Source organism: Amblyraja radiata, chromosome 22 (genome assembly GCF_010909765.2).
Source record: "Amblyraja radiata isolate CabotCenter1 chromosome 22, sAmbRad1.1.pri, whole genome shotgun sequence".
NCBI lineage: Eukaryota > Metazoa > Chordata > Chondrichthyes > Rajiformes > Rajidae > Amblyraja > Amblyraja radiata.
In genome coordinates this window covers 31,903,246-31,928,590 of record NC_045977.1, presented here as the reverse complement: position 1 = coordinate 31,928,590, position 25,345 = coordinate 31,903,246, and the positions used below count along the sequence as shown (strand labels likewise).

The following is a 25,345-nucleotide window of genomic DNA, read 5'->3' as shown; positions in this document are numbered from 1 at the left end:
ATTAAATTGGAGAAATTCAACTATCTTCATTATAGTCAAAGATTAAAGATCCATATATTTCACATATTGCAATTGGTCTCATATATTGAGACCAATTCATGCCAATGTGCACGGTGAGCACTGTTATATAAATTGTGCTTCCTTTACTAGGATTCTAGGACAGAAGGAGTCATAGCCTCAGAATTAAAGGATGGTACTTCAGGAAGGAGATGGGGAGGAATTTCTTTAGTCAGAGGGTGGTGAACCTGTGGAATTTGCCGCAGAAGGCCGTCAATAGATATTTTTGAGGCAAAGATAAATAAATTCTTGATTAGTATGGGTGTCGGGTTATGGGAAGAAGGCAGGATAATGGGGTTAGGAGGGAGAGATAGATCAGCCATGATTGAATGACGGAGTAGACTTGATGGGCAAATGGCCTATTTCAGCTCCTATCACTTATGACCTTATGATACCCGAGTAATTTAAGAATAGCAATTATTACATTTTACCTAAATGATGTCTGAAGGGATTAGGGTTGTCAAGCAATAAGAAATTATATTATTGTATAATCTTAATTGTACCTTTAATAGAACCGATATTCAGATTTTCAGTATATAATTTTTTGCTTTTGAGTTACCGATATTCTTGAAAGATCAAAAGGAAAACATTTTGCCTTTTTAATGTTTAATGATGTAACAAAGCATTCATGTTCTAGTTTCAGCAGAAAATCTGATTTATTTCATTGGCCAATTTACTCATTTCATTCAGTGGAGTTTAGGACCACATGAAATCATTATAAATGATCAACTGTTTTCACTAATCACAATGTTGAAACCAGCTGGGGAGTGAATAACTCCCAGCTGTCTCTTTGTACAGTTGGGAAATCTGATTCCACCACCTAAATTACAATTCTATTTCATTCCCAGCTAAAAATGTTCCACGTTGGGATGGAATCCCTGTGTTAATCATACAAGAGACAGTCAACATATCGGTACATCTTGAGAGGAAAACAAATCACGCTTTCAGTTAAACCATGAGAACAGAAATACACAGAAAAAGCAAATTAATTTATTATTTGAAATAAAACCACACTTAACAGCCTCTAATATTAAAATGAATTTTAATTCATCCAAGTCCTGGTGGACTCTCGGGTTTACTCAATTCTATCTCTTCAATTACTTTGCTCTCTATTATAACTTCAGTTCTCTGGTTCAATGCAACCTCCCAATGTGTTGGTGATAGTTACGTTCACACTGCTAAATGCAGCCTGATAGTACACTGTGACACATCATTCCCACCAGTGTTACGCCCTAATATTATACAGTGCAACCCTGCATCTATCTTTGCTGTATCCAGAGAATTCTGTGCCTATCAATACCGTATCAGTGAAATAGTGCTGTAATCATTAGTGCACTACCCCAGTATTATATAGGATTAACACAAGCCACAATAAAATGTAAAAGGAGAATGGCTGTTCTCTTCCCCATGGAAGGAAATTAGGAAAATAAAGCATCTGCATTTCTACTGCACTTCACTGAAAGCCATTTGACAATGCAGCCATTGAACGATTCCGTATCCATGGTACATCGCACAACATCCACAAGAGATAATACAGTAACCTAATATCTCTCCAAAAATAGAAACTTAAATCCCTGCTGGACATTTACAAGTGATTTATCCAAAAATCAAATGCAAACGTGCTGAACTGGAACCTAAACTTATGATAACACAATGACATAACCAAAAGTTACCTTCGCATTTAAAGGTGCCAAAATCAAATCCTGAGCTCTTAACTAACTTTAAACATTCTGACTAAAACAAATTGACGTTCTTACAGCTCTTCTACTCCTCAGATGCTAAGGTGTATCATCTCCAGAAAAGCTTGATTTGATAGAAGCAATACCATTCCATGAATAAAATCCACCCATGGAGGACTGAGCAACCGCTCCTGGAGGCAGGTTAAGTAATGGATTCCATTCTGCCTCTCACTGTACCCCGGCACCCAACACATGGAATGACAGAGTCCAGGCAACCCACTCTCCATCATCGAACAACGAACTCTGAACTCTATATTAAAGATCATATAATGCAGTACTCCTTATGAAGGATCTGGTTAGTATCAGGGAGAAAGATCAGGAGAACTGAGATGAAGATGAGTTTTCTCTGCAGGCACAGTACCCAGTTTATGACAAAATGCAGGTGGGAAGGTGAGAGGGTCACCGGTTTTGGGGGCACTTTGTCCTGGTGTGCCCTGGCTGATGACACAGCCCGCAGGACCGTGGCTTCTTTGCTGTGGGTCCATTCTGGAAAGAATTTCTATCCAGCCGATTAGTTATTGATCCTGAAATAGAAAGAATACAATTATATAATTTGATTTGAACATCTCAAGTATTCCTTTATCAATGAATGACCTGAAATTAAGTACAGGCTCAAATACCTATTCAGCTGCTTTTAGTATTTAACTGGTGGGGCCATTCACAGCTCATTGCACATCTCAGTCAGATCTGCAACCTGGCATTACAGCTTCCCACAGTAGCTTTGGCCCAGCACAATGAACTATGTAAACATCCTAAGGTAGTCTATGAATGTATTTAGTAGACAATTCCCAACCTCTATTTCAATAAACAGTAAACCATATTCTGAAAAACACATGCTATTCATAAACATTGACCAAGTGGCTCATAGTAACTCATGGCACTGCATTGAAAACCATGGTTGCAGGTGGCATTTTAAGAGCTTTCATTTGCCATTGAGTATTGCACAAAAGTGACTGGTGGTGAAGTGAGGATATTACTAGTATTGTCCAATAATAGTAGAGCTGCTGCCACACAATGGCAGAGACCCAAGTTCAATTCTGGCCTTGGCTAGTATCTGTTTGCACATTCTCTGCGATTGTGTGGATTTCCTCCATGTGCTCCAGTTTTATCTCAAAGATGCAAAGGGAGGTAGGTTGCTTGGTAAATGGCTATTGTGAATAGCCCCTGGTGTGTAGGGGAATGGTAGAATTTGGGGGTAGTTATAAGAATGTAGGATGAATTTTAAAAAATCGAATTAATGTAAGATTGCAGGTAGTCCACGGTTACAATAGGGTTCCTTCCATTTCCAAAAATTGCTCGTAACCCAAACCGTATGCAAGTCAGAAATGAAAAAGTGTGTGGGAGAGGGTCATGGAAACGGCTGTGATTGGAGAGCAAGTCGGTGTGGGAAAAGCAGCTGTCAGCTGGTCTTAGTGACTCAATGACTGGTCGATGCTGCTGAGCGCTCTGGCTCAGTTCAGCTCGACACAGCTCCAATTATTGTGGCTCAGAGGGAGAGGGCTGGGGAAGAAAGAAAGTGGAAATGCCCCATTTCCACCTGGCAGAAGATGTCTGTGGCCCCACAGTAGCAAATTCAGCAGCGTTCATCCTCTTGCTCCCTCGAATGTTGTTTGTATGCATGGGGTGCCCACAAGTCTAGTGTTCGTAACCCAGGAATAGCCTGGGTAGCTCGTGTTTTTCTGAATATGATTAACAGTTTTTGAAAAAGAGGTTGGTAATTGTCTATGAAATACTTTCCTATAGTGCCTTAGGATTTGTTCGTATAGTTCATTAGTAAATCGGTGGTTAATGGTCAATATAGTTTTTGTGATGTACTTTTCTGTGACTCTATTACGATGCTTACCAGGTAAAGCGTTCTCATCGGCCCACTGGAAGAAGCCACACTGCTGTTCTCTGGGTTTGGAGCAGGTATGGAATGCCCGTCCCTTGTTGAGTCCATCTTTCTGCACTGTGCGTGTGACAGCTGGCTGGTTGCATGTGCACATTGTTTCTCCTACACCAGAGGTCCCCCTGCTTTCAGCTTGGCGGATGTTTCCTGTATCTGTGTTCGTATTGCCCATGCCAACAGCTCCTCCATGGCTTCTCGATTCCCCACCGTCCTGCTCGGCCCACAGAAAGAAGTTGCAATTGCCCACGTTGCACTTGTAAAACTTCCGTCCCTGGTTTGGTCCATCCTTGCGGACTGTCAGTAGGAGTGCGTTCTGACCACAGTTGCACATAACAGCATTATCATCACGTGCAGTCACCGATGGAACGGTTCTAGATACTGGGCCCACAGCCACCGTTGGCACAGCACCTCCACGGTTTCTGGGCCTCTTGTTCACGTGACTCTCTGGTCTGTTCTGCGACAAATGGTTGACTGTTTGATTGTTCAAATGGGATGGTCCACGTAAATACCTCAGGTCCAGGATCTCCCTCAACATCTCGTCACAACCTCCAATACAGCCGACGAACTCCAAGGGGACCAACGGAGGCACACTGCCTCGTTTGAACTTAAACTTTAACCTGAAAATTCAGAACAAGTAAAATGAATACGTTTTCTCAAAATAAAACAGTAAGGCTTAGATTTGTCTTCTTTAGTCCTTACCTGTGAACTGGGTGTGGCTTACATGTGGGACAAACGCTCTCATCCTTGCTGACCCCAAGGACAGAATCGGGAAACCAGACTGCAGACCTGCAGCTCGGATATCCGGTACATGAAAGGTACGTCCTGCAGCAAATACAAAGAAAACACAATGAACGCAACATCCCGCACTGTCACAAGGTGAATATGAACTGGCAATATATGCCAATAGCCCAGCATGGCAACAGAATTGCATGCATTTATACAGTACCTTTAACACAGTAAAATATATTAAAGTGCTTCACAGCTATGCTTTCAGAATAATAAAATAATTTCAGTGAGGTACATAAAATATTAAGACCTGGTCACAGAGATGGGTTTTAAGGAATTTGTTTAATGAAGATAGAGAGATATCTGTATAGATATTTTTAAAAGAGGCTTAATTCACTTTGATAAAAATATAAAGCAGGAGCAGAAGAATTAAATTAAGGAAGCAGGAATAATAAGTATGGAGCCGTTGTCAGGATTCATTTTCCCATCCCTTATGTTCTTCGCCCCCACCCCAAACTCAATTCTTTATTCACAGGATTTATTTCCCACAGTGCCTACACTTGCTATGTTCATTGGATTGCCCTCACACCTTACTGTGTTCACAGAATTTATTTATTGCCCCTTATTCATTCCTTCATGCGAACATACTAAGTGGTAAGGTATGAACTATGGTGACTGATTAACATGAATGACTGAAGCATTAAACATTAAATTAGGAGGGATTATAAACAGAAACACAATTGATTAAATTGACAGTGCCACTACCAGGCTAATTTACCAAAGGTATTCACACGCTGGAAGAGTGTGGCATGTTTTTTTTGTGGACATTTATACATAGGAAACAGGAGAAGTAGCCAGAGATATAAATGGAGAGGAGTGGGGGTAAAGAAGAGAGAGGGAGTGGGCAGATAAGATGTAGATGAAATATGAACAATTGCGTCACAGGGGAATGGATGATGGGGACAAGCACAATTTGTAAGTGAAAAATTGAGTTAAAAAAATAAGGTGCAGATCATCCATGAACTGAATGGCCATCAAGCTCAGAGGAAGAAACTATTCATTGCAGGAACAAATTCCCAACTCCCGTTCTTGTGCGATTGGCATTAGGGCTTCATGTTATCTTCCTATTCAGTTACTTACCCTCCATCTTTCTTTGGTTTGAGAACCATGTCCCTGCCGCACTGGGGGCATTTTCGAACAGGTTCCGAAATCTCCATCTGGAACTCTTCGGATGGTGTCATTTCTGTCATCTCCCCCAAGTAATGGGAGAGAGCCTCATCCAGCCTATCAAAACAACACCAAACATCTAGTTTGTAGGCTTCATTTTCACAGAGATTAGAATAAAAATGTTCCATTCAGTTCTTCTCTTGTAATATCCATGCCATGTGCTTCATGGAGGCAAAGCTCGTGATCAATACAAGATCTGGTAACCAAAATGTAACAAAGAAAATAAAGGAGAAAGCAAGATGGTAGTTACAAGTCAGAAAAACAGGAGAGAACATGAAAGCTGAATGACAGGGAGGGATTGGGGGTTTTAAGGAGCCTCACAAGAGGGTGGGTTGATGGTCCAGGGAAGTGGGCTTAGTGAAAGTCTACTGTTATGCAAGACTATGAGGGAATGGGGACTGCCAAGATGGGAAGAGCAAAGGAATCTGCAAGATGGAGAGGGATGATGGAGCAGGGTATAAGGGTCCATGAGAGTGCAGCAAATTCCTTGGATGAAGAGGCCCTTGGCAGTATAGTAAGGAGGGAAAGGAGATGGGGATGCTAATTGAGAGGCTTGTCAGGGGCAGAGAGTACAGCTGTTAAGCTTGTTGTAGAGGGGGCAGTCATGGACTTGGTCAGCACGGAAATGGGTGATGGAAATAGGGTCTGCCAATGAGGGAGGCCATCAAGGATAAAAGGAAGATAGAAAAAGAGGACCTGCTGGGGATGGGAAGTGGAAGGAAAAGTGGGAGTACGAGGATGACAGATAGGAAATGGCCACCAATGGGAGGTGTTGCAAGGAAATGAGGTAAGATAGTAGGTGAGTAAGTGATGCAGTAAAATGTGTGTGGCTACACTAAAGAGGTGGCACCCAATGCCCTCCCCTGGAAGGAGGAAAACGATGGGGGGGGATGGGGATTGGAAGATCACCATATGGGAAGGAGAGAGAGCTGGCACTGATGACAAGAGAGGGGATGCTCTGGGAATGGGAGAGAGAGTAAGACAGTAGTGGCAAAGAGGGTGGGCAGATTGGCACTGAACTGCCTTTTGACTCAGAATTTACAATCAAAAGGAAAGGAATCTCTTCTGAAATTTCTTTCCACTAATTACTTGATATCCATGTGTCTGCTTGGATCAACGCTAAGAGGATCTGGTAACTATTCTCACGGCCATACTCATATTATAATAAATTAAAACTAAAAGACAACATAAAAATAAGGAAAAGCTAGAGTCAGTTAAACTAACCATGACATTATCAGATTGCCATAAAAACCCAACCGATTCAGTGAAGTCCCTTTAATAAGAAAATCTGCTGTCCTTACATTTGGCTTCAGGCCTAACCTTTAAGGCTGACTCTCCACTCTGAAGAGGCCTTTTAAGACAGTTTTACCTAACTGTATAAGACAATGAAAACTGGCAGAAAATGGCCCATTTGCCAACAACACTCACATCCCAAGAATATTTGGTTTATACAAATACTCACTTTTTTGCCTTTGCCACGGCTGCGACGAATACCTGCTTGTATTTCTGAATATACTGATGCAGCACACTAAACTTTTCTTTCTTCCCTTCGCAAATCAGTTTCAGATTTGCCTCAAGCTCAGCTCTTAGATCTGGCTTGGACATCTCATATCCCATGGAATCATAACCTACAGTAGAGGCAAAAATAATCACAAGCATAAAAAAAATGGACAGCAAATTTAACAGCAGAAAAAAATGAACAAAGTGATAGTGGGTTCTTTATAAAGTAAGTCCAGGGAATTGATAAATGCTAATACGGAGATTGCAAATGACTTAAACAGGTAAGTTGTTGCACCAATCTTCACTGCAAAGAATACGAGTCACACCCCAGAAATAGCTGTAAATCTGAATCTAGAAGGTGGGAGGAAAATTGGAAAATTACAAAGCCATGGTACTGAACAAATTGTTGGATCTGGGGGCCACCAGAAACACAGATTCTGATGGATTTCATCCCAGTACCTTAAAATAATTAATTATTGCTGATGCATTGGCTTTATTTTTCCAAGATTTCCTGATTTCAGAACAAGTTCCAGTAGGTTAGAATATATATTCTAACCAATATATATTCCCCCCCCCCCCAAAAAAAAAAGAGACAGAAAGGATATTATCATCTATCATAGGGAAAATATTAGAAGAAATTATTAAAGCAACATAGCAGGCCACTTAGAAAAATGGTCAAGTTCCTCGGTGTAAATATCACCAATAATTTGTCCGGATCCAATCACGTTATATCTTCAAAGGACACAGAGTGCTGAGGTAATTCAGCGGATCAGGAGGGCGGGGGATGATAAATTGTTCCAATGTTAATATCACAGATTTTAGAGCAGTTTCTTCTCTTACCTTCCACTAGACCCATTCCCAATTCCCCAGGGAGGAATCGCTGCTCTGGAGTCAAGCCCACATACATTCGGGATTTGATCGTCTCAATGTGGTCTGCATGAGTGGCATCAGTCCCTGAAAGAAAATAAATGCACATGAGCAACACAGCTCCACAGCACAGGCCTCTAACATGTCACACTCATCAACATTGGGGCACCAAGACCCGATCTTTACCAACCAAGAACCTGATTTTCCATTACAGTTATCCTTCGTTACTATGGACCATATGGGGGAGGAATGGTGTCCGCTATTGCAGATTATCCTCTGTAACCGAGTAAGAGTTTGCTCTAACGATCTAGCGGTCACTCTGTGAAGTAACATAATGTTTTGAGATACAATACCCTAACCCCAATTCTTTTTAACAATAAAAATGTATCTTTATTACTGCAGGCTAAAAATACCAAAGGCTGTTTGTTACATTGTTTAATAGTTAAGTATATATCCCAACAATTACTTGTCAATTTCAGTGCCATGTAAATTTCAATAGCCTCCACAGTGTAACAAGCAGCCTGTTTTCTTAAAGAGTCCGCTATAACCAAAATCTGTTATAAGGAGGTCTGTAATAATGAGGGTTTACTGGATGTCATAGCCAGGGAATGTGCAGCATGAAACAGGTCCTTCGGCCTACTGGGTCCATGTTGACTATCGAGCACCAATTTACACTAATGCTATGTTAATCCCATCTTTATATTTTCTTCATATTTTCATTAACTCGTTCCCCCAGATTATACCGCTCACCTGCACACAAGCAGCAATTTATAGTGGCCGATTAACCTACCAATCCACGCATTTTTGTGAAATGGGAGGAAACCAGAGCACTAGGGTAAAACCCACACTGTCTATGGGAGAACATACAAACCCTTCCAATCAAGCCATGGAAATGTCTTCACCCAAAGATAGGAGTGACCTACGTGGTAATCAGAAACAAGAATTTCCATTCCATTCTTCAAGGACATGAAGTGATTGGTGCCTGTTGATTACAGCTAACTAATCACAGACCAAGCAAAGAACTAAAAATGCTGGTCTTCACAGTAAAGGGGTCACAACATCCAGTCAGTGAGATGAGAACAAGAGGCACCAAATAAAGAGAACTTGTGTTTCAGACTTACCTATACCATGCTTCTCCATCAGGGCAATTAGATCAGCTTCAGTCAAGAGTTGGGGTGGACTTGTCTCGCCATCAACCATCTCAATAGTGGTCGGCTGGAATTTCTTCCCCCTCTCAAACACTGGTATAATCTAGAACAGACAAATTATGATCATAATCACAGGAACTCTAAAATAAATAATTTTTGTTACCAGTCGTACAACAAATACCTTGCATGAACTTTAGGTGAGCATTGCTTTTGAATGTAGAGACATCACAGATAGATATAAACCCATTATATTTTCCATCCCCATCAATGAATATACTTACAACAGGTCTATCAGTTTAAGGTCACTGTAAGTCCAGAGTTCTGGAACAGGAATACCTCTTATTCTAGAAATGTTGCGCTTAATTATCGCCCACATTCCAGAATAAATAGAATATTTTATGGTACACGTGGCTCTAAATTTGTTTAAAGGGTTTCACACTTTCCTCCTGTCTGAAAGAATGAAGGCATTCTCTAAAGCAATAAACCGCACCATGCTAGAAACAAGGTATTAGGTAATGACTCATTTTATTATTTCTACAATACCTTAGCATTCCATTTGTCATATGGATAAACATCGAGATAATTCCGTGCAATAATCATAAGTCCATGAGCAACAAAACATTCTCCTGCAATGTCAATTTCCACTGTGGTTTCCTGTCCCTGTGCATCCTGAGAGCAACAAGCCAGAAAGTGGCGAACAATAAACTCATAAAGACGCTGCTCAGTTCCCTAAAAATAAATTAAAATTCACAAATAAGTTACATGTACAAAATTGGTTCTGTATTAATTTGAAAAATTGAATATTATCGATTAGAAATAAACTTCAATCACAAGCTTTTCATATTCAAGAAAGAAATGGCGGGCACACCGCGACGCCCTGTGTCTCCCTAGAATGGGAAAAATAGCGACGATCCCCTTACCTGTTTCAAGGCTGCTCACTCGGAGCAGTCTTGTATCCATCTCGTAATGCATTTCGTTGTCTCTGTACTGTACACTGACAATGACAATTAAAATTGAATCTGAATCTGAATCTGAATCTGAAACTGCAGTTGAAGTTCACCCCTTCCCCTCACCCCAGGATTTTGCTGCCTCTTTTAACCTAAGCCAATCACGGGAGCATTTATTTGTCATTTATTTTACTTGCGGGCGGAGCAACAAGGTAAATTCCTTGCATGTGAATACTTGGTCAATAAACTTATTAATTAATTAATTAATTCAATTGCACTGGATATGAACCGAAATAATGATGTTATTTCTTGCTGCAGTTTTACAGGTACATTAGACAGAACAGCAACAATAAATATACAATAAATTAGCATTCAATTAAACTAGACCACGATAGTGCATAAACCATAGCATGTAAAGCAAATATAGACTTCCCATCGGTAACAAAACGAAAATATCACCAAAGCCCTTTCCTTTTCATCTAATACAACTCCAAATATATTCTGTAATGTTCTAAAATGCATAATAAATACAAAATATTTATAATTACTACAATTTGTAACCTTATGGTCCTCTTGCAACCTAACCATGACTCTGCATTGTTTTATATTAAAACTAGACCAAGTGGGACCCGTTGGGCCCCGTTCCCCCAACGCAATATTCCACCAATCACCCGTTCCCCCAAAGCAATATTGCACCACTCGCCCATAGCCCCCAACTGCGCAGGAGCGGCTCATTTTCCCTCATCCCCCAGCTCTCTCTCCCCCTCTTCTTTCCCCTCTCCTCCTCCACTCCCTCCCTCTCCTTTCCCCTACCCTCAGTTACTCCATAACCCCTCTCCCCTCCCTACCCCCTCCTCTCCATCTACCTCCCTGCTCCCACACTCCTCATCTCCCCTATCCCATTCCCCCACTAAACAAAATGTTTAAATTACATTTCTCATTTTCCTCTCCTCCTCCTTCCCTCTCCTTTCCCCTACCATCAGTCACTCCCTCCATAACCCCTCTCCCCTACCTACCCCCATTGACGTCATTTTTTAAATGTAAATGATATCCCCTAGACCTCGCTCCAGCCTCAGCGCCGCGGTCATTTCAAATCCCGCACGCGCTGGGAGACTTTCAGTTATTCGCAAGTGCGGATTTTAAAATAACAAAGTCAGTCAGTCATTTTTTGAAAACGGACTCTCCGTCCCCGCGGGCCTGGAACACCGCCGCCCCCAGACCTTGCTCCAGCCTCAGCACCGTGGTATTTTCTAATCCCGCAAGGGCGGGGAGACTTTCAGTTATCCGCGTGTGCGGATTTTAAAATAACTGAAAGTCGGTCAGTCACTATTTGAGGCTGCGGTCTGGAGCCGCGGGACCCGCGGGCCCGTAGCTGCAGTCCCCGGACCCTGCACCGGCTCGAACCCCAGCCCAGGGCCCGGAGCCGCGCTCGGGGCCCAGTCCGTGTCCGTGTCTAGCGTGCTTTAACAGTGAGTCTTTTTAATGTAAATGAGATCCCGTTGTGATGTCATTGTGGGGGGTAACACTGCTGACGGGCAGTTTATGTAAATGAGATCCCATTGTGATGTCATACGCTGCTAACGGCAAGTGGGGCGCTGTTTTACATTTTTTAAGTTTAAAATGTGAATAACGTAAATTATAACATCAATCTGAACGAAACTTGATAAAAACACACCACAGGACAATTGTGGGTAAGGTGGTCCAAGAATTGTAGCGCTATCGTGTACCATTTTGGCGTAGTTCCGGGAGCACCGGATACGCAGACACGCACACACGTAGACAGAATCACAAACAAGATGAGAGTTTTAATAATATATAGATAGATAAGCGAATGGGATCACACCAACACAGAAGAATTCAAAAATACTAGAAGAGCTAATACCTGTAAGTTGCTGGCATGTTTAGTCGGATGGATCGGTGGATGGGCCTGGTCAGATTTGTTTCCATTTCGAGGGTTTGGCCCACCTCCGTCCAAAATACCTTGTGCAAATGCCCCCCAATGAGAGTCCACGGTTTGCTGTTGCACCAACATGGAGAGGTTCAGGTCCTTGGGGAAGATATTGGTTTCTGTACGAGGGTAGCTGATGTATCTGCAGAAGTAGGAATAGAAACAACAATGTGTGCTTAGAAACTGAGCTAGGTATTTGTTGTCACAGGAATTCTGAGCTCTCACAAATCTTTAGTGACCCCCTAAATAATTGGTCTGGACATAATGATTGAGGACTATTTGACCACATGGACAATGGTAGTACATCTAAATTTGTCCCAGTTGTCATGTATTAACCAAACCCGGTAACTCAGCGGAAGTCAATTAATTAATCAAGCCAAGGATCATCAACTTCTTCGAACACAGTCCACATTTATGTTCACCATTTATTATCAGAGATCACACATAGGGTATTTAATATTCTGAATGGTTCAGAGTACATATATTCAGTGAGACAAACAGAGAATAAGGAAATATGACCCAAGACCATAAGCATGTGATAAAGGAACATTTGGTAAGGTTTAGAGGGAGTCGAGTCATAGTATGGACCTAAAGAGAGAGTTATGGTGTAGGATGTCAGAAAGTTCAAAGCATTACATAAAAAGATGCTGGAATTACTCAGAGGGATCAAGTGCAACAGCATACAGACTCTCACCCTTGGGTGTACAACTTCTCTGCTATCCTCATTGTCTCCTTTGCATTGATTTTTAACTTCCTTGAAGCCAGTTTCTCCATTTCCTGTTTTGTAAACAAAGTGTTAATTTTTCAATTAAATTCCGTTTCCAGTTCTTGTTCATCATTCATAAACATTCTTCTAATAGCAGTGCCCTTAATATAGTAATGGATTGCAAAAGGTTTAATAAAAGCAGTAAGCAAGTTTGAGGTTGAGAGAAATGACCTAAGTAGACAAAGTCAAAGAAGCTCGAGACAAGCACAGGCTCAATACGATAGGACCCTGGTATCTCATTCTGTGGAAGCATAGTTTTCAATCAGCGAAGGGACATCAGCTTTAACATGCCTATGGGAGCACACGTGTAAACCCCCTATTATTCGTCAAGCAGGGAGAATTTTGATGACTGTTTTTGAAGCTTGATCTTTCTTAAATTCAGGGGATAATACAAGATGATTATAAAGCAAATATTTATGATGAGTGTATATAGGTATTGTGAGGCAGTAACAAGCACAACAAGCTAACAATCCATAGGGAAGGATTCCAGCCCACGCCCAATACTTTTATGTATACAAAATATTCCTGGACAATCAACAAGGGCAGGAATTTTGATTAGAGAGATTGTAATTGTAATGAATTTATTGGCCAAGTATAGGGGAGGATAAGACCGTGGAGACATACGACAGTGAAGAATTAAATCCAGAAGCTGACACTTAAAAGTCACGAAACAGCATGTCTGAAGCACACTTTTATTTCTTATTAAATTAAATTATTGTAGCTTTTCATTATATAATTTGTGCTACATCAGGATACACACCACAGTTTCAAGAGGTAAAGGTCTCCATTTGCTCTTCGGTTTAGTAAATACATCAAGTACAGTAGCAACTGGATTCTGTGATCAGGAAACAAGAAAGAAATCAAGATTATGTAGTAAAAAACAAAAGCTTTACAAAACTAAGTATTAATTAGCTATTTCTTGTTTTATGTTAATACCAACTCATGGAAGCAGACAAGAAGCTGTATGTGAAACACCTTCACAAAGAAAGTTGACTTCTTGCGCTTAATGACACAAAATGCTTTATTTTGATGTTGAAAGATATTTACTCAACTTAATTCTCTCCCAGTTTTCTCAACCCCAAAATACATCCAATCAAACTAATGTGGAATTTTGATTATTTCTGCCTAATCATCTTTGCAATACATTTCACACCCTCTTCAACGTTCCATGAAGAGGTTTCTCCTGTCCACGGCTAAATCGTTTTAAATCAATTTTATCCCCAATCTCTCTTGGTACTTCAAATGCAGGAAATTGTTTGTTTTTATATAGTCTGTCCCTTTATTCAAATTATAATAGTGCCACATTGCACTTGTGCAATGTGTTTGCATTTCTTCAGGCAGCATCTTACGGAAGCTGTACTGCACCTTTCATAAAAGGTCCAATTTAATTTCAATAGCATGAAGTCCATTGAGTTTCAGATAAAGTTTTATAAACACTTATTTTTCTTCTTGGCATATATACTTAGGATTATGTTTATCTAAACCTGCTCTATTAATTAAGCCTAAAATGTCTACTTCCAATCTGCAAAAAGTCCTGATATAATGCTTTCTCTCTCTACTGAAGCTGCCCAAGCTATAGAATATTTTCAAAATTCCTTTCCTCCCCCACCTACAGCCATGTCAATCAGGCAAGTTTCCACCCTAAATCCTTCTGCTGTCCCCCAACCCCAATTCTATTTCCATCACATCATAAAACCACACACTTTTTATTAAACCAAAATGCATCAGCTCACTCCTGCTGACAGTACGTTTTTCCGTGCTAACATCACCCATTTCCAGTTTCCTTTCACTTACAGAATTAGCTCAATCTATTTTTGCAAACGTTGACCCGTCTGTGGTGAGCTTGCATCCAATGTATTGATCTCCAAAAGTGATCCCAGAGGGGAAGCTTTTGTGACACACCTATCTACTCCAAACTTCAGTAAAAAAACAGAAAATTAAAATTCTTCATTTCCTTCTTTAAACCAATTTTTTTATAGTTTGCTATCCTTCCCAATCTTCAAATATCTTACAGATTCAGGAACAATAATTCAGACGTAAACTCATGCTCACCTCCATGCAAATCTGGTAAAGTACAAGGCATGCCGTGTGGTTGAAAAGCCGATGTCTTTTCCAATTAAATTCTACATTGCCATCTTCATTCTCGTGGGTAACTAAGAGACAAAACCCCCCACCCAGTGACATTTAGTACAGTAAACATGTAAAAGGTTATAAGAACAAACCTAGAACCCAGACCTCCCAGGCAGTGCAACCACATAATAAAAGAATCTGAACTGAGGGAATTATGTAGAATAGTTCTTGTCCCAGTGGTCCTGTTACATAATCCTTCAGATCTGCCACCATCTGGGGCTAGGTGACATGCATATCTAACATGAATTTACAGTACCTATACCCCAATTGCAACACTTTATTGCAGAATGTACAGTCTTGTACTTTAAAGAGGAAGGAAATGTTATTCTACCTTCCTCTTCCTTTGTTCAATGGACTATTCAACCAAGGGGAAGGGATAATACACCAGTTTACTTGTGGACATGTTATACATTTTCAGAGAGGTTCAGAACGACATCGTACCTTTGATTTTATAGAATGTTTCTTGAATAAAAGCCTGGATTGCTTTGAAACGTTCAACCACAAACCCCAGCGTTGGAAACTGGCAGCTGCCGTAGCTGATGAGCTGATTTGATAGCACATTTGGAAATATTTTCTGTAGTCGCAAGGTTTGAAACCGGGTGAAAGAAGCACCTATGGAGAAATATCATGCAGCTCATTTCAGAAAGGAAAGATGGGTTCAAAAAGGCAGCTGGAGGACTCAAATACATCATTGGGGATGGGGGTGGAGGTGTAATGGTTCACCTGGGAGGCCGGGAATAGGGAGTGGCATGATTACAGGAATACAGGTGAATATTAGGGGTAGGAAAGAGAGATTGCTGGAATGAAGAGACAAAAGGTTACGGAGAAGATGGTGGGCAGATAGAAAATACAATGGATTTGGAGCAGGGTGGGAGGAGGTAAAATCTCAGCAGTAGAACTACAGATCGGAGAGGTGGACAAATGTTGGCATGAAACCACAAGAGCACAGTAGAGATTTTGAACCTGGAGTTGTTGGTGGGTGTAAGGAAACCACACATGGCAGGAGCAGGCGTGCTAAGTGAACCAACTTGCAGATTAGTTAGCTTGCTTCACATGGGAACGCTCAAGCAAACATGAGAAAAGAAGTATAAGTTAAGCCTCTTACCTATCCTAAGATCCAACTCCTGCCTTACATCAACAGCATCATTGATTTTCTCGTCAGGTTCCACAAGATTCTCGTAGGCTTGTCTGATGGAATTTGGTGTAATCTCAGAAAATCGTGCACGCAGCACCTGCAGGTTGGGCTTCACTGTCTCAGGAAAGAGCATGCAGAGTGAACACCGTTAACAAATTCAGTCATCACAAAGTATGTAACAAAATGTTTCAACAATACAACAAAACTTTTCTAGAAACAATACATCTAAGAACAGCCACAGCCTCGCCTCATCACAGTCCTCAACAAATCACAAATCCTCGGGGTGGCACAGTGGTACTGCCTTACAGCGGCAGAGACCCGGGTTCGATCCTGACTATGGGTGCTGTTTATACAGAATTTCTTCGTTCTCCCTGTGACTGCGTGGATTTTCTAAAGGCGTACAGGACTTGTAGGTTAATTGCCTTCTGTAAATTGTAAATTGTCCCTAGTGTGTAGGATAGTGATCCTGTACAGAGTGATCACTGGTCAGTGTGGACTCAGTGGTCCGAAAGGCCTGTTTCCATACTGAAGTCTAAAGTCCAAAAAGTCTAAATGTCACCCCGACAACAATGCCCTCTCCATTCCCCATGGACAATAAATACTTACAACAGTGCCAGCATTTGGTACACATGACAACTTTAAACACACACCAATCTTGCGAGGCTCCTGATAGCCAGGAGAGATTAGAAGGCAGAATGGCTCCAAGCATTGCCAAGCCTGCAAGGACCCTGATTAACCATATAAACCATATAACAATTACAGCACGGAAACAGGCCATCTCGACCCCTCTAGTCCGTGCCGAACACATAATCTCCCCTAGTCCCATATACCTGCGCTCAGACCATAACCCTCCATTCCTTTCCCATCCATATAACTATCCAATTTATTTTTAAATGATAAAAACGAACCTGCCTCCACCACCTTCACTGGAAGCTCATTCCACACAGCTACCACTCTCTGAGTAAAGAAGTTCCCCCTCATGTTACCCCTAAACTTCAGTCCCTTAATTCTCAAGTCATGTCCCCTTGTTTGAATCTTCCCTACTCTCAGTGGGAAAAGCTTTTCCACGTCAACTCTGTCTATCCCTCTCATCATTTTAAAAACCTCTATCAAGTCCCCCCTTAACCTTCTGCGCTCCAAAGAATAAAGCCCTAACTTGTTCAACCTTTCTCTGTAACTTAGTTGCTGAAACCCAGGCAACATTCTAGTAAATCTCCTCTGTACTCTCTCTATTTTGTTGACATCCTTCCTATAATTAGGCGACCAAAATTGTACACCATACTCCAGAATTGGCCTCACCAATGCCTTGTACAATTTTAACATTACATCCCAACTTCTATACTCAATGCTCTGATTTATAAAGGCCAGCACACCAAAAGCTTTCTTTACCACCCTATCTACATGAGATTCCACTTTCATGGAACTGTGCAGTTATTCCCAGATCCCTCTGTTCACCTACATTCTTCAATTCCCTACCATTTACCATGTACGTCCTATTTTGATTTGTCCTGCCAAGATGTAGCACCTCACACTTATCAGCATTAAACTCCATCTGCCATCTTTCAGCCCACTCTTCCAACTGGCATAAATCTCTCTGTAGACTTTGAAACTCTTCTTCATTACCCGCAACCCCACCTATCTTAGTATCATCTGCATACTTACTAATCCAATTTACCACACCATCGTCCAGATCATTGATGTACATGACAAACAACAGTGGACCCAACACAGATCCCTGTGGCACCCCACTCGTCACTGGCCTCCAACCTGACAAACAACCATCCACCATTACTCTCTGGCATCTCCCATTCAGCCACTGTTGAATCCATCTTGCTACTCCACCATTAATACCCAACCATTGAACCTTCTTAACCAACCTTCCATGAGGAACCTTGTCAAAGGCCTTACTGAAGTCCATATACACAACATCCACTGCTTTACCCTCATCAATTTCCCGAGTAACATCTTCAAAAAATTCAAGAAGATTAGTTAAACATGACCTTCCAGGCACAAATCCATGTTGACTGTTCCTAATCAGACCCTGTTTATCCAGATGCTTATATATATTATCTCTAAGTATTCTTTCCATTAATTTGCCCACCACTGACGTCAAACTAATAGGTCTATAATTGCTAGGTTTACTCTTAGACCCCTTTTTAAACAATGGAACAACATGCGCAGTACGCCAATCCTCCGGCACTATTCCCGTTTCTAATGACATTTGAAATATTTCTGCCATAGCCCCTGCTATTTCTACACTAACTTCCCTCAATGTCCTAGGGAATATCCTGTCCGGACCTGGAGACTTATCCACTTTTATATTTCTCAAAAGTGTCAGCACTTCCTCTTCTTTGATCCTCATAGTTTCCATAGCTACTCTACTTGTTTCCCTTACCTCACATAATTCAATATCCTTCTCCTTGGTGAATACCGAAGAAAAGAAACTGTTCAATATCTCCCCCATCTCTTTTGGCTCTGCAGATAGTTGGCCACTCTGACTCTCTAATGGACCAATTTTATCCCTCGTTATCCTTTTGCTATTAATATAGCGGTAGAAACCCTTCGGATTTACTTTTACCTTACTTGCCAAAGCAACCTCATATCTTCTTTTAGCTTTTCTAATTTCTTTCTTAAGATTCTTTTTACATTCTTTATACTCCTCAAGCACCTCATTTACTCCATGTTGCCTATAACTATTGTAGATATCCCTCTTTTTCCGAACCAAATGTCCAATTTCCCTTGAAAACCATGGCTCTTTACAATTTTTACGATTTCCTTTCAACCGAACAGGGACATAAAGATTCTGTACTCTTAAAATTTCACCTTTAAATGTACTCCATTTCTCTTCCACATCTTTCCCATAAAACAAACTGTCCCAATTTACTCCTTTTAAATCCTTTCGCATCTCCTCAAAGTTAGCCTTTCTCCAATCAAAAATCTCAACCCTAGGTCCAGTTTTGTCCCTCTCCATAATTATATTGAAACTAATGGTATTGTGATCACTGGACCCGAACTGTTCCCCAACGCATACCTCTGCCACCTGACCCATCTCATTTCCTAACAGGAGGTCCAGTACCGCCCCTTCTCTAGTAGGTACTTCTATGTATTGTTGCAAAAAAACTATCCTGCACACATTTTACAAACTCCAACCCATCCAGCCCATTTACAGAATGTGTTTCCCAGTCTATGTGTGGAAAATTGAAATCTCCCACAATCACTACCTTGTGCTTACTACTAATATCTGCAATCTCCTTACATATTTGCTATTCCAATTCTCGCTCCCCATTTGGCGGTCTATAACACACCCCAATTAACATTGACCCTTCCTATCAGCCCTCTAAAATGAGACACATTAATGATTTTTTTAAACATATTACTGAGAAGTACAGGCAAGTTACACTAGTAGGACCCAGAAACATGTGCATAATTACCTGCTTTACACACTTGAATTATTTCAAATCCAATGTTTTCCCCTTCACGATCACAATCGGTCCAAATCACCAGGGCCTGACATTTCCTCACTTCTCGCTCTAGGGTTCTCTTGAAAATAAACAAAATTAAAGAAACAGCTGCAATAATTAAACCCTACAGATATAACATAAACCATCTACTATCACCTCAATTATTACTTGATCAAGTTAAATGCAGAGTAAAATTCATTCTAGGCCACGCCATGGACAGGTACAAGTCCAGTGAAAAGCATATGCAATACATAATCCTGATAATATATTAATAAATATACCTTAATATCCACATAGTTTTCTGGACAATACTTCTCAACCTCAGCGTCAAAGAGAGTCACAGGATTACAGCTACGCCTAGATATTGGAAACAAAAGCCACTGAGCAAAATCCAGACAATCTAAGAGTGTTAAATGGTACAAATCATTTTTTGTTTTAAAGGACAGAACAATTCTAATGCATTCTGATAAGATAAGCAGATAAACAAGTCTGAAGAAAGGTTCCGATCCGAATCGTACCTGACCCACTGAGTTACTCCAGCATTTTGTTAAACAAAAAATCTTTTTGAACAAATAATTTGTCGTTTGCTCAATTTTAATTTTCAAACTTAGATCAGTTAAAGTCAAGAAGCGGTTTATAATAAATCGACGGACACCTGATTATTGGGCTTTAATGGTAGTGGCTAACTATTTTGATCCCAGACTCACAATCCAAAACACTCTGAAGGGTATTTATTTAAGAAGGAATGTCTCAAACTTCCCAAGTGGTCTTCACTGGTCATAGTCCAATATTCAGTTTCTCACCAAGCCCGGTGATAATGCACCAGCTTCGTGAAGTCTTACAGAAGGTCCTGTGGGGAATCTGGATGTTGATCACTATCAGTGACAACATTTGTTTTAATAAACAGTAACAACCCAGCTAGGCAATTTTCATTCTTTGAAATAACTGTAATCAAATGTATTTATAATTGCACCAGTAGTTTCCAGTGTTTCAATTATTAATTTTAAAAATTGTTTTCATAATATGATTAATGTTAATAGTTTTGTCATTCGGTTGTTCAAAGGATTCTGAAAGCTATTTCAGCCTAAGAGAATGCCTAAACCAGCTGTCAATGCCTCAATGATTAGGAACTGGCATGAGGAATTTGTCTGTCTATCATTAAAGCCATTGACAGGCAGCAATAACCACATTACGACCTCATCCATCCAGAAAATGCTTAGGTAAGTACACTTTTGGAAATGGTTAACATGGGTAGTTGGGCAGGCAGATGTGTTCAGGATCACAGGGCTATGGGAATAGGTTTCAAATTTCCCAGTGCAGAGATCTGCCCCCTGACTGCAAACACCTTTGAGAAGTCTCATTAAGATCTACAAAATTTCCAGTGCATATAAGCCACATCACTGAACTAAATTAGCATCGGCAGAACCAACCAAGGTGGAATTGTCAAAGCTAGAGGACATAGCCTTAAGGTGGGAGGCAAAGTTAAAAGGAGAAGTGTGGGGCAAGCTTTGTTTTACAAGAAAGTGGTGGGATATTCCACATCCAAAATTGAATTGTTCCCGTTCTTGCACTAACACATCAGCCAACTAGATTAAGTCATGAAAATCTTTGTAACATTTACATATTCTGCACTTTTGCTGCAACTGTGTTTTTTTTCAAGATCAGTTGCATTGTCTGTTTCATTAATATCTTTTGGAGTTTTAAATTCAAACCATATCATCTAAAAAATATTGTAGCATGCAAACCTGACTTATGCTTGTAGATTGAATTTTGTATTTAAATAAAAACTTACCATTTCTGAAAAGGTGCTTTGAATTCTAACTCAAGTAAGTGACCCGAAACAGAAGTCATCACAATAGAAATATTCTGCATATTTGGAGATATGAGGGAAAGACAGAAAGAGCAAATTCACTCATTACTTATAGTAACATAAACTTTAGAATACTTTTTATAATCATTGTGATTCTTACTCTTACACATTCTTTTCAAACATTGTACTTTCAATGTACGTTCAATGAAAATGTACTTTCAATCATTCCTTGATAAAAGACCTTTTGATTCAACAACACGTTAATATTAAACAATCTTACTGCAGGATCTGGTTCCCAACATGCGGTGTCTGCCAGTGTGATACCTATTCAAGATAACGTTATATACCAACACAGAGTCGGATGTTTAACTTACTGGTTGATCATTCTTTCAAAAATAAAGGAAGTTATGGATACCTTCCGACAAAGCCAGTTTGAAATTTTGTTTTAAAATCTTTCCATATGGAACTCAAACTGTGGTGCTTTAAACCCTTCATCCATGTTCTACCTTCATGAATTCTTCCCTAATTTTCGGAAGTCTAGGGAGGTCAGTCCAAAATAAATACCATCCTTTCTTTCAATTGGATATCTTAGAAACAGAAGCATTAGATTATGAGTGCTATATTATCTAAAGTTACACCTGCATCACCATGTATTTTTAAACTAAACTCAGAACAAAGCAGTAGTGTCATGGCCTTTTCAGATACTCAATACATATAGCCATTCTGTGACAACAAACCAGTTCTGCCATCAAGTAAAGCATATTCAAGAAATTGGGGGGGGGGGGGGGTGCTGTAGAGGGACAAAAAAGGAGCAATTCACTTCTCTCTTCTACCAGTCATCCTTGCACCCATGTTATTAAAAAGTAGGAAAATGAAGACATACCTGACCAAGCATATTACATTCATACTCATAGATCTTGTTGAATTTTGAAAACCCTTCTCTCTAGATGAGGCAAAAACAGGAACATTATTGATGTCAATATTCAAAACACAGCAGAGTGAAAATCTAAAATAAAACCAGAGCATGTTCAGGCAGCACCTGCAAAGAATGTTTAAAGAGCCAACAATTCAGGTTAATGAAGAGTAGGAAGAGGACAACCAGATTTGTTGTGAAATATCCACAGTGGTAGTGTTAGAGTTAGAGTCTTAGATAGTCAAAGAGTGATACAGCCAGTGGCGGACTGGCCAGGATGTCAGCTTGCCCGATGGCAAGTGGGCCCCTGATGAAATGGGCCCCCTTTGCCTCCTGGAAACCAATATTTTTAGACCCAGTCCGTCACTGGATACAGCAGATGGGAAGTGGCAAGGATTTCTGGTAAGTGAGGAGGTCAGGAAAGTGAGGGTGACCTTCTGTAGGATACGGAGATGAAGGAGGGGATGATGAATCTTAAGCAGGGTGGGGAGGCTTTGAGATTGATGGCTATGCTGTGCCTGGGTAGTTGGCATTGAGGTAGTCAGGGATGGAAATAGATTAGGAAGGGGTCGAGTTTTGGGGGGGGCAGAGATTCTTCCGCTTCTTCTTCTTGTAGGATTCCGGCAGTGTAGACGCTGCTAAGCGTATTACTGCCCTCCACAGGTCAAAGTTTGAACTAAATCCTTACATACAGTCCTGTAACTTGCAGGAATTGAAGAACAGCCCTGGATATCAGTTGATGTTTCTCACTGTGTCCAAACAAAGATGAAACAGAAAAAGCCTCAACTCCAAGTCCTGTCAGTCTAACAAACAATACTTCTCTTTCTACCCTGTACTTTTTACATTCTAGGAAAACATGCTTAACTGTCTCATTACTCCCACATTCACACAAGCCAGAAACATGTTTCCCTACAATGCACAAATAGTAATTTAACCCACAGTGTCCCAACCTCAATCTACACAGTTTAACTGAGTCCCTACGGGACAAAGATGTACAGAAACATATTTTCCTAACTTCAGATTGTATAGAAAAGTAGTGTCTACCCCTGACTTCCATTTCCCATCCTCTCTGCCATTCTTTTGTTAAGCCCTCTTTAATTATTTCTCTCAGTTCCACTCTCCCCAATAATACATGGATATCTATTTCTCTTCTTAAACTCTCCTTTGCTATGAGGTCCACCTGCTCATTCCCCCTCACCCCAGCATGCCCGGGAACCCAGCAAAAAGTGATGTTACACGCAAACCCAATTCTAAAAAACACACTCATGATTTCATTTAGAATGTCAGGACGTGCTTTAGATTTCCCTACTCTTAAAGTTTCAAGAGCAGCTGCAGAATCAGAACAGATAATGACTTCACTAAAACTGGCTTCCTCAATCCACCATAGAGCCCATTGAATTGCCATTAATTCAGTCGTGAGAACAGAGCTTCCATCAGAAATGCGCCGGCCAATCTTCAACCCAAGCTGCTCCACATACACTCCAAACCCAGCTCTCCCACTAACTGGATCTTTAGATCCATCTGTAAAAACAATCAAAGTGCTCTCACTGATTGAATTAAGATATTCCACTATTCTTGGAGTCACCTCGCGCTTATCTTTTTCCTGAAGAAAAGCAAGCTCAATAAACAGTTCAGGAAGAACCCAATAGGGCACAGGTAGCCATATTGTATGCTCTATAATACCCCCTTGTTCCAAACCCAGCTTCTTAGCCCACTGATTTATAATGACAAAAAATGTGTTATATTTGTTACCATCATCTACCTCTTGCAACAAACACCTTGCTGGGAAGGTATCATTACACCCACAAAGTTTAGCCCAGTAATGTAACCCTAGCTTAATGCGCCTTAACCATAAGGGCATTTCTCCCATTTCAACAATCAGGGCAGGGACTGGGGAAGTCCTGGGGGGCAGAGATTGATCAGGGGTGAAGGTTATCAGCTGGAGGTGGGGTTCATAAGGGAAGGGTGGGGGTTGATCAGGGCAGAAGTGGGGATTAATCAGGGCAGGGGTCGATCAGGGCAGAGTTGGGGGGTCAGTCAGGGCAGGGGTCGGGGTCAAACAGGCCAGGGGTGGAGTTGATCAAGGTAAAGGTGAGGTTGATCATGGAGGGGTGGGGTTGATTGAACTAGAAGAGATGGGGTTTGAACAGAGAGAGATGGGGGTTGATTGGATAGGGAGGGAAAGGATGGGGTCCATCATGGGTGGGGGGTGGGGGGGAAGGTCTATCAGGGAGGGGAGAGGTCCATCAGGGAGGGGAGGTATCGCAGTGAGGGGAGAGGTCTATCAGGGAGGGGAGAGGTCCATCAGGGAGGGGAGCGGTCCATCAGGGAGGGGAGAGGTCCATCAGGGAGGGGAGGTATCGCAGTGAGGGGTAGGGGTTGATTGGACAAGGGAATGGGGGGGGGGGGGGAGATCCAACAGGGAGGGGTGAGATTCAACAGGGAGGGGTGGGTTGAGTTGACTGACTGTCCGGGGTAGGATGTAGGATGTAGAGAGAATTGCTGTGTGTCCCAAATGGGAAGAGACCGGACTCCTACCCTCCGGGAACGTCCAGCCGACATGATCTCCGCGATGGCTTTGGCCGCGTCATTTTTCTCAGCCACACACAGCACCTGGCGGGCCTGCAACCGGCGACCCCTAACGCTGCTCATCGTGCGGCTGAGCACCGATATCATGCCGTGCTGGAGCGGGAGCCGGGCCCTGGGCTAATGGCGTCCCTCTCCCCCGCCATCAGCGTTGGCGCCACCGGCCCGCCCGCCCGCGCGCGCCCCCTGCCGCCCCCAACCGTCGCCGCGCGCGGAGAGCAGCGTCGCCGCCAACAACGTAACCTCACGGCGAAGGACTCAAAGCACTGAGGTAACTCCGCGGGTCAGGCAGCATCTCTGGAGAACATGTACAGACGACGTTTCAGATTGGGGACCCTTCCTCAGAATGATTGGTGTAGAGGGGGAGTATGTATGCATGTATGTAATGCTGGTTTAAACCAAGGTAGTAGACACAACAAGCTGTAGTAAACTCAGCGGGACAGGCAGCATATCTGGAGAGAAGGAATGGGTGGCGTTTCGGGTCTAGACCCTTCTTC

General features: G+C 41.5%; 1 protein-coding gene across 2 annotated transcripts; it reads right to left on the bottom strand.

Moving 5' to 3' along the window:
- Positions 1–583: 583 nt before the first annotated feature.
- top3a (DNA topoisomerase III alpha) lies at positions 584–25,062 on the bottom strand. 2 transcript variants are annotated; one of them, XM_033040928.1, is made up of 19 exons: positions 24,801–25,062; positions 22,233–22,292; positions 21,332–21,405; positions 19,821–19,896; positions 19,510–19,618; positions 16,049–16,192; positions 15,385–15,555; positions 14,866–14,966; positions 13,574–13,648; positions 12,742–12,824; positions 11,982–12,189; positions 9,696–9,881; positions 9,126–9,255; positions 7,978–8,091; positions 7,100–7,265; positions 5,551–5,694; positions 4,384–4,506; positions 3,640–4,301; positions 584–2,320 (listed from the first exon to the last, which is right to left on the bottom strand). In XM_033040928.1, the coding sequence occupies exons 1-19, from the start codon at positions 24,936–24,938 to the stop codon at positions 2,196–2,198; spliced, it is 2,889 nt and encodes a 962-aa protein (XP_032896819.1). In that variant the 5' UTR covers positions 24,939–25,062; the 3' UTR covers positions 584–2,195. The 2 variants fall into 2 exon arrangements, with proteins under 2 accessions (XP_032896819.1, XP_032896820.1); XM_033040929.1 differs by lacking the exons at positions 22,233–22,292; positions 24,801–25,062 and having other exon boundaries at positions 19,510–19,616; positions 21,332–21,408.
- Positions 25,063–25,345: the final 283 nt, after the last annotated feature.

What these genes read in the sequence shown, in the direction of transcription:
- top3a (XM_033040928.1), bottom strand. Translation starts at nt 24,938, where the DNA reads ATGATATCGGTGCTCAGCCGCACGATGAGCAGCGTTAGGGGTCGCCGG. An exon ending in AACATTCTATAAAATCAAAG is followed by an intron (nt 14,967 to 15,384) that starts GTACGATGTCGT and finishes TTTGTCTCTTAG; the next exon opens with TTACCCACGAGAATGAAGAT. An exon ending in AAGCCACACCCAGTTCACAG is followed by an intron (nt 4,302 to 4,383) that starts GTAAGGACTAAA and finishes CTGAATTTTCAG; the next exon opens with GTTAAAGTTTAAGTTCAAAC.